Source organism: Suricata suricatta, chromosome 13 (assembly GCF_006229205.1).
Source record: "Suricata suricatta isolate VVHF042 chromosome 13, meerkat_22Aug2017_6uvM2_HiC, whole genome shotgun sequence".
Taxonomy (NCBI): Eukaryota; Metazoa; Chordata; class Mammalia; order Carnivora; family Herpestidae; genus Suricata; species Suricata suricatta.
Genome location: NC_043712.1, coordinates 1,592,911 through 1,603,351, shown reverse-complemented (window position 1 = coordinate 1,603,351; position 10,441 = coordinate 1,592,911). Strand labels below are relative to the sequence as shown.

General features: G+C 62.7%; 1 protein-coding gene across 1 annotated transcript; it reads left to right on the top strand.

Annotated features, from left to right (window-relative positions):
- The first annotated feature begins 6 nt into the window (after positions 1-6).
- LOC115275833 (neurogenic locus notch homolog protein 1-like) lies at positions 7-8,388 on the top strand. Its single transcript, XM_029919605.1, has 9 exons — positions 7-52; positions 560-708; positions 1,417-1,633; positions 1,780-1,867; positions 1,952-2,117; positions 2,589-2,884; positions 3,891-4,038; positions 4,124-4,221; positions 5,241-8,388. The coding sequence occupies exons 1-9, from the start codon at positions 39-41 to the stop codon at positions 6,744-6,746; spliced, it is 2,682 nt and encodes an 893-aa protein (XP_029775465.1). The 5' UTR covers positions 7-38; the 3' UTR covers positions 6,747-8,388.
- Positions 8,389-10,441: the final 2,053 nt, after the last annotated feature.

The following is a 10,441-nucleotide window of genomic DNA, read 5'->3' as shown; positions in this document are numbered from 1 at the left end:
GTGGCGGGGCGGGCCGCCGGCGCCGGGAGCTGGACCCCATGGACATCCGCGGGTGAGTGCCCGCGGTGGGGCTGCGCGGGCCGGCCTGGCCCCAGGCACCGCCTCCAGCTTGCTGGTGAAGGAGACGGCTCCGACAGGCCCAGGCCGGATAGAGCCCAGGGCACGTGGCATTCTCGGGGGGCTGCTGATCCCCAGCCGGTGCTCCAGCGCTGGGGTGGGCCCCCAGATGGGGACTGGACCCTTGAGGTCTCTGCCCTTCTGAGATGGGGAATGGGGAGAAGGGAGCTTGTGGCTCCCAAAGGGACCGTGGAGGGTGGCAGGGCCAGGTGGGAGATCCATTTGCGGGGTGTCTGGGGAGCACCTGCCGAGTGCTGGTGTCGGGCTTGCTGGGCTGGAGAGCTCATTGTCCACCCCAGGGTCATTCTGTGCAGACCCGGCTCCCTGCAACCCCAGAACGCCTTCCCCTTCTGGAGCACCTCCCCACATCGGGGCCGTGCCGTGAGCCAGAGGGGCAAACCGGGCGGCTGTGGTGAGCCTGCTGACCTGCGTGTCCCCCCAGATCCATTGTCTACCTGGAGATCGACAACCGTCAGTGTGTCCAATCGTCCTCGCAATGCTTCCAGAGCGCCACGGACGTGGCCGCCTTCCTGGGCGCACTCGCCTCACTGGGCAGCCTCAACATCCCCTACAAGATCGAGGCCGTGCAGAGTGAGTGGCCCACCCCAGCCCTGCTCCCTTGGGGACAGTTTGCTGGCTTCTAGAAGAGTCTGCCGGGGAGGGGTCAAGTCTCCTATCCTGCCCGCCTCCAGACACCTTCCTGTTCTTTGTGCTGTTTGCTGCCCGCGGCTGGGTGTCCCCCCATCCAGAGCCCGGGAACCACTTCTCTGGGGTTTTCTGCCCGGCGTGCCCTCCCTACCCATAGTGACAGATGTCGGCGTGGCTGGCCCAGGGGGGGCGGACACATCTGCCAGAAAGTGGGAGCCTGTTCCTCGCCCCCCCCACTCGCCCCCCTGATTTTTCTTTGTTGGGTATTATTTCAAAATCATTACAGCTTTTTAAAAAAGAGAGAGAGAGAGAAGAATTGATCGGTGTCATGTGAAGTGTTGAAGTTTGTATCTTGAAAATCCTCCTAAATCCTTTGTCTTAACAGCTCAACGCGAGTGCAGTGATTTGAAGTTGGCTAATCCTTCTCCCTTAAAGGAGAAAAAAGTAAAAGCCGCCTCCAGATAGTCGGCTGGTGCAGGAGAGAATTTAGCGATAGTTTGCAATTCTGATTAATCGCGTAGAAAATGACCTTATTTTGGGGGGCGGGATGGAGGAGAGCGGGTGAGGAGGCGCCCAGCTGTGGAGCCAGTCCGCTGCCCCCCGGCCGCCGGCCTGCCGCGTAGCCGCCGCCTGACTTCCTGGCGCCCGCAGGTGAGACGGTGGAGCCGCCCCCGCCCCCGCAGCTGCACTTCATGTACGTGGCCGTGGCCGCCTTCGTGCTCCTCTTCTTCGTGGGCTGCGGCGTACTTCTGTCACGGAAGCGCCGGCGGCAGCATGGACAGCTGTGGTTCCCCGAGGGCTTCAAGGTGTCAGAAGCCAGCAAGAAGAAGCGGCGGGAGCCCCTCGGCGAGGACTCCGTGGGCCTCAAGTTAGTGGACGCCCCTGCCGCCCGCGGGGGGGTTTGGGGGAGGCGGGCCCCGCCCCCTGCAGACCCACGGGCCTCGGTCGGCCGCCTGAGCCGTGGCCTCGCGGGGAGCCCCGCTCAGCCTCGCTTCCCGCACCCCTTGCCCCCAGGCCCCTGAAGAATGCGTCGGACGGCGCTCTCATGGACGACAGCCAGCACGAGTGGGGTGACGAAGATCTGGAGGCCAAGAAGTTCCGGGTGAGTCGGGTGGGCTCCTGCCCGGGCGGCCCCGGCCCCGCCCCCGGCCCACGTGACAGGGCCCTCTGCTCACCCCCGCCTCAGTTCGAGGAGCCGGTGGGTCTTTCCGACCTGGATGACCAGACGGACCACCGGCAGTGGACCCAGCAGCACCTGGACGCCGCCGACCTGCGCGTGTCGGCCATGGCCCCCACGCCACCCCAGGGCGAGGCTGACGCGGACTGCATGGATGTGAACGTCAGAGGGCCAGGTAGGTGCCCCGCTGGCCACCCGGAGGCTCCTGGGGTCCCCCTTGGCCAGCTGCCTGCCTGGGGTCGGTATTCTGGAAGCTCCCTGGAGCAGGACAAGATGTCCCAGGAGACGCTGTGTCCTTAGCAGACTCTGTCCCCAGAGTGGCTCTCTGTCCGTCAAGTTAATTTCTTGACTCACAGCATGCAAGGTGCTGATTTACCAACCACGTGTTTCTTAAGTCACGTTTTCTCGGGTGGGTTATGGTGAGGGTCTCGGGCACATCGGGAGATAGAGCTGTAGCGTCACCATTGCCTCTGGCAGCTGGACTTGGCTCTGTCCCTTGGAGGCTCAGGTTGATTTGGGTGGCCTCGGGCGGCACGGGCTGGGCTGTGTGTCCACGTGGCTGCCCGCCGCCTCGGGACCATCGACGCCCCCCGAGCCACTGCTGCGGGCCAGCCTTCCTGACGGGCCCTTGCCCCTGCCTCCACAGACGGCTTCACGCCCCTCATGATCGCCTCCTGCAGCGGCGGCGGCCTGGAGACGGGCAACAGCGAGGAGGAGGAGGACGCGCCTGCCGTCATCTCCGACTTCATCTACCAGGGCGCCAGCCTGCACAACCAGACGGACCGCACCGGCGAGACCGCCCTGCACCTGGCTGCCCGCTACTCCCGCTCCGACGCGGCCAAGCGCCTGCTGGAGGCCAGCGCTGACGCCAACATCCAGGACAACATGGGACGCACCCCGCTGCACGCGGCCGTGTCTGCCGACGCGCAGGGCGTCTTCCAGGTGGGCAGCCGCCGCCGCCGGCCTGCGGCCCGCCTTCCCGCCCCCTGGCCAGGGCTGTCGACTGGGCGCACGGAGCCCCAGAGCCCTGGTGCCAAGTATAGCCCGGGCGGGGACAGCTGACCTCTTCATTCTGAATGGGCACTCCCGGGGAAGGCGGGCCAGCAGGAGGCTGCAGGGCCTCCTTGCCTCCACCCGAGACAGCCTCCTGGTCCCACGGTGGCAGCCCCCGCAGCCTCCCCGCTCCCACTCAGGCTTGGCTGGGGCGTGGCTCGTGGCAGCGAGAAGGGTTTAGGAGCTGCCGCCAGCCTGGGGCTTTGGCCTTGACGGGAGCCCAGGGCAAGAGTGGGTTTAGGGAATTGGAGGTCTGGGTCTGCGTGGGTTCCTTTGGCAGGCCGACAGCGGGTCCCCCTGCCACCCGTCCACAGGCTCTGCGTAGCCGTGGCAAACAGGCAGTCAGGTTGGGACGCAAATTGGGGGAGTCATCACAAAGCTGGTAATTTAATGATTTGTTAGCACGTTCTGCAGGCGTAAGGCAGCGAGGCTGAACGAGTCCCCCCCGAGCCAGGCTCTGCTGTCTGCTCTGACGGCCTTGCTGGCGCAGAGACGCCGAAATTCCCACAGGCGGCTCGTGGGAGTGAGGCCAGCCCTTTTTACCCACCGATGGAGAATGACTATCCTTCTCGCCCGTGGCCCGGGCCACAGCGCCATCTGAAGGAGTGTGTCCGAAGGGACATGGTGTGCCTCAGCGGCCTGAGTCCATGGTTTAGACATGGTTCTGCCCGTGGCCGGGCGGGGACCTTACTCCTCTGGGTCCCAGGTGGTGGTGGCAGGGTTAGAGGAGCGCCCGGTCCCCGGCTCCGCCAGCGGCAGCCGGTGGAGCTCCGCCCTTCCTGTTCTCCCCCGTCGTCCACACTGGCTGGGGCCATGCCATTCGTGTTGCGGCTCCGTTCCCGGCTGGCAGCCCTGGCTCCCGTTTGCTGAGCCGGCCCCGTTCTTTGTTGCATAGATCTTGATCCGGAACCGGGCCACGGACCTGGACGCCCGCATGCACGACGGCACGACGCCGCTGATCCTAGCCGCCCGCCTGGCGGTGGAGGGCATGCTGGAAGACCTCATCAACTCGCACGCCGACGTCAACGCCGTGGACGACCTGGGTAAGCGGGGCTGCGGTACAGCCCGCGGAGGGTGGGCCTGGTGCCGCCCCACGTGCCCCGGCCTAGCCTCTGCTTCCCCGCGCAGGCAAGTCCGCCCTGCACTGGGCCGCCGCCGTGAACAACGTGGAGGCTGCCGTCGTGCTGCTGAAGAACGGCGCCAACAAGGACATGCAGAACAACAAGGTGGGCTCGCGGGCGGCCCAGGCCCGGGCAAGGCTGGCGCGTCCCTTCACCCGGCGCCGCCCCTTTCTGAGCACGGGACCACTGAGCCACGGGAATAAACTCTGGATGTGGGTGGCCCCGTGAGGACCTTGGTGCCTGTGGGTCGCTGGCTCTTCTCCCTCCTTGACACGTTCACCGACACCTCCCAAGGAAGCACATGTGTCTTAGCTCAGCGAAGGGCGTGGCCGCAGCTGCCCCAGGTCCCCATGACCTACACAGCACCTTCTGTCCTCGCCTGTCCCTGGGCAGGGCGGGTCGGCCCAGGTGCACACATAGAGCCCCGTCGCTGGAGCTCACGATGTGCGAAGCCCCAGATGTAAGCGTGAGTGGCCGCTTTCCTGCACACGTCCTGCTCGTTGCCACTAGGGCCTGTCCCCAAAGTGAGGGTAACGCTTTCCTCCCCAGCTCCTGTGGCCGAGCCCTGTCCGCACCTCCCTGACCTCTCCTGCGTCTCCTTCCTTCCTGGGGGACACAGCAGCTGTTGGACCCAGGCACTCCTGAGTGTCCTGCAGGCCAGGCCGTGTCCCTGCCTCCCATTGGGGAGACTGAGGCTCAGAGACGCATGTCCACTGTACAGATGAGAAAACCAAGACTCTGGGAAGGAGCCGAGACATCAGGGTTATTTGGGGACTTGGGGACCATCTGGATGGGGAACCCCCCCGGGTGCCCCACGATGCACCGCAGGGATCCCCAGTTCCCGGACATGGCCGCACGGTCTGTGGCTGTGCTGTTTGGAGGGAGAGGGTCACGGGTGTAGATTTCCAGTCGTGTCTGTGCTCCTCACAGAAGTACAGTCCTAGTGATTTAGAGTATAGAATCCTACAGGCTGCCTGGGAGTGGGTCTCAGAAGTATTTAGGGGGTTTCTCCTCTTGAAGACTTAAGCCAGCTAACAGTGCAGTTAGGGACAGGATCCACGTGAGCGTCTCATCCGGCAGCAGTCCCTCTGGTGACGCCCTCACCTGCCCCTTTCCATTCCCAGGAAGAGACGCCCCTGTTCCTGGCCGCTCGGGAGGGCAGCTACGAGACCGCCAAGGTGCTGCTGGACCACTTCGCCAACCGGGACATCACGGACCACATGGACCGCCTGCCCCGGGACATCGCGCAGGAGCGCATGCACCACGACATCGTGCGGCTGCTGGATGAGTACAGCCTGGCGCGCAGCCCCCAGCTGCACGGCGCGGCCCTGGGCGGCGCGCCCACCCTGTCCCCGCCGCTCTGCTCGCCCGGCGGCTACCTGGGCAACCTCAAGCCCACCGTGCAGGGCAAGAAGGCCCGCAAGCCCAGCACCAAGGGGCTGGCCTGCGGCGGCAAGGAGGCCAAGGACCTCAAGGCGCGAAGGAAGAAGTCCCAGGACGGCAAGGGCTGCCTGCTGGACAGCTCGAGCGTGCTGTCGCCCGTGGACTCCCTCGAGTCCCCGCATGGCTACCTGTCGGACGTGGCCTCGCCACCCCTCCTGGCTTCTCCGTTCCAGCAGTCCCCAGCGGTGCCCCTCAATCACCTGCCCGGCATGCCTGACACCCACCTGGGCGTTGGCCACCTAAGCGTGGCTGCCAAGCCCGAGATGGCAGCGCTGGGTGGGGGTGGCCGGCTGGCCTTTGAGGCGGGACCACCGCGGCTCTCCCACCTGCCCGTGGCCTCCAGCACCAGCACAGTCCTGGGCGGTGGCGGCGGTGGTGGCAGTGGGGCCATGAATTTCACCGTGGGGGCCACGGGCTTGAACGGCCAGTGTGAGTGGCTGTCCCGCCTGCAGAATGGCCTGGTGCCCAACCAGTACAACCCGCTGCGAGGGAACGTGGCGCCGGGCACCCTGAGCACGCAGGCCCCGGCCCTCCAGCATGGCCTGATGGGCCCACTGCACGCTGGTCTGTCCACGGCTGCCCTGTCCCAGATGATGAGCTACCAGGCCCTGCCCAACACGCGTCTGGCCGGCCAGCCTCACCTGGTGCAGAGCCAGCAGCTCCAGCAGGTGCAGCAGCAGCAGCAGAACTTACAGATGCAGCAGCCAGGCCTGCAGCCGCAGCAAAACCTGCAGCCGCCGAACCTGCAGCCGCAGCCGCCCCAGCCGCACCTCGGCGTCGGCTCGGCCGCCGGTGGCCACCTGGGCCGGAGCTTCCTGGGCGGGGAGCCGAGCCAGGCGGACGTGCAGCCGCTGGGCCCCGGCAGCCTGGCGGTGCACACCATCCTGCCCCAGGACAGCCTGGCCCCGCCCGCGGCGTTGCCCGCTGCGCTGGCCCCGCCCATGAGCTCGGCGCAGTTCCTGACCCCGCCCTCCCAGCACAGCTACACCTCCTCGCCCGCGGACAACACGCCCAGCCACCCGCTGCAGGTGCCTGAGCACCCCTTCCTCACCCCGTCCCCCGAGTCCCCCGACCAGTGGTCCAGCTCGTCACCGCACTCCCACGTCTCTGACTGGTCCGAGGGCATCTCCAGCCCGCCCACCAGCACGCAGTCACACATCACCCACATCCCGGAGGCCCTCAAGTGAGCAGCCGGCACCCCGGCGGGACCCTGCGCTCCGCGCACACCGGACTGAGCAGAGGGGCTTTTACTTAAGAATCATGTTTTTATACAAAATAAAAGGACAAGGATTTTAATTTTTTTTAGTATTTATTTATGTACTTTTATTTTACAAGGAAACACTGCCTTTTTATTTATATGTAATGTTTTCTATGTCTCCAGGTAACAACTTTTATCTGTTCCAAGAAAATGAACTAGTTCTCAGTCATGAATTTCCTACTTAGCATAAATATTGTAAAATACAAACAAAGATTCATGATTTATAAATGCCATTTATTTATTGGTTTTTTTTCCCCCTTCAAAACCCAAAAATAAATGATGCTGACAAGAGAGACTTGAACCAGCATTGTCCGACAGTGGGGGGGGGGGTCTGCTGCCGTGGCCCAGATGCCCCCCACCCACCTGCCCAGTGAGAAGATGGGTCTAGACTCAAACAACAGTCAGAACCTTCACACCTCTGGCATGTGGACTAATTTGCATTTAAAATAGGAATGTAGACTGTAAATTGTTTCTATGTTTCGTCGGGTTTTTTTTTAATGCTGTTTTTGGAAAACATGCTTTTAAAGATGTGTCCTTGGGGAGCACCAAGGGCACGTCTCATGGTACCAATCATGAATCTTTGTTTCGGGTTCAGTATTACATAGCTGTTGGTTGGTCTTGTGAGTTCCTGTTCCTTCTAGAAGCTTCTCCGCCCCAGCCTTGATACTTAAGCATCGTGTAAGAGCGAGGAGCCTGGTGGCTGTGGGGCACCCATCTTGGACACCACGTGGAGGAATCCCACCCTCTTCTGGGGAAAGACACTGCCCGGGCCACGCCAGCACTGCAAGGTGAACACCTGCTTCCAGGACCAGTGGAGACGGACTCGCGTCCCCGGGGCCCAGGCTCAGCTCACCGGGCCAGACCGTCGCGGCCCCGGTTTTATGAGACGCCCCCCAGAGCAGTCTCTGTCCAGGCTTTGGAGAAACATGGCTGTGTCCAGCCTTGGTTTGCAGAGACAGCCCATCCCCCGGCCTGGCACGTGCGGCTGAGGCGGTGCCCTTGGGGCAGGGGATCCTGCTTGAGGTCCCCTCCCCGATCTGGGGGGCACATACCCAGGGAAGGAGCAGATGCTTGCAATATCAAGTATAAGCCTGTGGCAAACTAAATGTCTGTAAATACATTTTTAAAGGTGGATTTTGTTTAAAAAATCTGAATGAACAAGTCTGTCCGGGGTCGTGCTGACGCAGGGATGTCAGAGCGTGGTTGTGCCCACGACCCGGGCCTCGCCACCTGACCTGCGGCTGCCAGGCCTGTAGCTCCTGAGAGCAAACCCGGGGAGGGCTCCCCGCTGCCGGCGGGCCTCTGCCTCCTCCAGGCAGCCTCTCCAGCCACGCCGGGGACAGCGCGGTGCCGTCCCTAGTGGGCATGACCAGACTCGCCCTAGGATGTTGATTCTTACGGGGTTTGGGAAAAAAAATAGAGTGTAGTTTACAGCAAAAGGAAACTTTTTAAAAAAGTGATCTATGTGCAAAACTGTAGGTGATGAAAAGGATGTATTTTTTTTCATCTTTTTTTGTTAACTGATTTGCAATAAAAGTAATGCTGCGGGTCATCGGACTTTGCTAAGCCTGGCTGTGGCGCTGGCTCACTGTCTTGGAGGGTGGGAGGTGGGGGCTGGTCTACTCGGAGGCAGGCGGCAATTCTGCTCCTTCTGATGGCGAGGGATGAAGACCACCAGCCTCAGCGCTTGGGGTGCTGGGGCCATGCCGTCTTCAGTTCATCAGGTGTCTCCGCATCTGTCCAGTCTGGGCCCCGTGCAGGGAGCTGGGGACATGTGTAAGCAGGGCACAAGCAGCCCGTGGCAGGGGACTCCCGGGGTGACACAGCTGTTGGGGCACCAGGCTGGAGGCTGTCCCCGTCAGCCTCAGTCAGACCACCTGGAGACACTCGGGAGGTACATGGGGACAGGCCTAGAGTCCGCGGCGAGGAATCCAGCACAAAGGGAGCCACAAAGTGCCTGAGCAGGGACCCCATGGGGGTGACTTGGGCGGGGAAGGTTCCATGAAGCTGAGGGACCCCACTGAATAGGGATGCCAGACCTGGCGCCTGCCGGACGCCCACACACTGGTCCCCTTCCCCTGTGCCCCCCTCCCCGCCTCCACCGGCCCCACCCAGCTGGTGGACTCAAGCCAGATTAACTGAGGGAAAGTCTGACGGCTCCTGCCACCAAGTGCCGCTGGCCCCGCAGCTGCGGTCCCCAGAGTTCCTCGAGGTCTCTGGATGCTTCATTCCCACCTGGACGAGACAAGAGATTCTGGGGAACAGACTATGGGAAGCGGCCCAACTCCTGTGTGTGGAAGAAGTGGGCACAGCCTGAAATCCACCCAAAGAGCTCCCAGCAACGAGATGCCACTGCTGGGTGTACACATGGAAGAAATGAAAATTGGTCAAACAAGTCCAGACACGCATGCGTTCTGATGCGCAGATGAACGAGACGCGGTAGGTGAAACTGTGATGGCTCACGTCACATGACCAAACATGGGAGGGTATCTGGGTGAGATTAACATGCGAATCCGTGGATGGAGTAAAGCAGAGCCTTTCCCAGTGTGGGTGGGCCTTGTCCAATCAGTTGATGGGCGCCCTGACTAGAACAAACAGTTGGAGTGAGAGAGAAGGCCTCCTGCCTCACACTTGACTGGGAACGGGGGTCTTTTCCTGACTTTGCACTTGGACTGAGACATCAGTTCTTCTTGGGTCACAAGCCTGCTGACTTTCAGACTAAAACATCTGTCCCTTCTCCCGGTTCCTGGGCCTTCAGACGGAGGCTGGAACTCTAGCGTGGACCCTCCCGGGGCTCCAGCTTGCTGACCACAGGCTCAGCCTCACAATCTGCGAGCCAGTTCCCTACCATTAATTTCTCTCTATATGCACCCTGTTGGTTCCGTTTCTCTGGGAACCCAGAATAATTCCACCTGGCGGGATATGGTACAGCCCTAGAACCATGTGAGGACCTCAGACTCCCCACGGCGTGGCCGAGCCTCCAAAATGTGATGCCGAGTAACAGGAGGCCGCCGGGCAGGCTCCATTGGCATACAGCGTCCGGAGCAGGTGAACCCTGAGCAAGTGGGGAGGCAGAGCTTGGCCCCAGGGCCCGGGGGGGACCGTCACTGGGGCCGGGCTGTGACAGAGCAGGAGAGGTGGGCGTAGGGAGGGGCTCTGGGCGCACAGTGCTTTGGATGGACTAACGGTCACCGAGCCGTTCCCTCCAACGGTGATTCCTTTTCTGTTTACCTGACTTATTTGTTTAGCAGAAAGGAAGACCTAGCTGTCTTGTCTTCCAAGAAGTTTGTTCAGGGTGTGGCATCCACTGAGGTGGGGGGAGGGGCCTCGGGGGTCCCGCTGGTCCCCGGGGCCCCTGGCCCGTGAGGGGGGCCTGCAGCGTCAGCCTGCCGGAGCACACGCTGGGCGCAGGACAGCGGACCAAGGCCTGGGGGAGGCTCGCCCCCACCCCAGGCTCCGCCGTCCTGCCTGCGCCAGCCCCACATCCCCTCCTCGGGGCCTTGACACCACACGCTGAGATTCCCACCCATTTTCTCCCTGGGGCTTAAACCTGCTCCAGAGCCCCCACCACCAGCGGGCTCCCCCTCCGCCCCGGGTCCTCATTCCTGGCCGTACGAACCTGAG

Coding starts and splice junctions, on each gene's coding strand:
- LOC115275833 (XM_029919605.1), top strand. Junction 1,634..1,779: donor GAGGACTCCGTGGGCCTCAA/GTTAGTGGACGC, acceptor CCTTGCCCCCAG/GCCCCTGAAGAATGCGTCGG. Junction 2,118..2,588: donor TGTGAACGTCAGAGGGCCAG/GTAGGTGCCCCG, acceptor CTGCCTCCACAG/ACGGCTTCACGCCCCTCATG.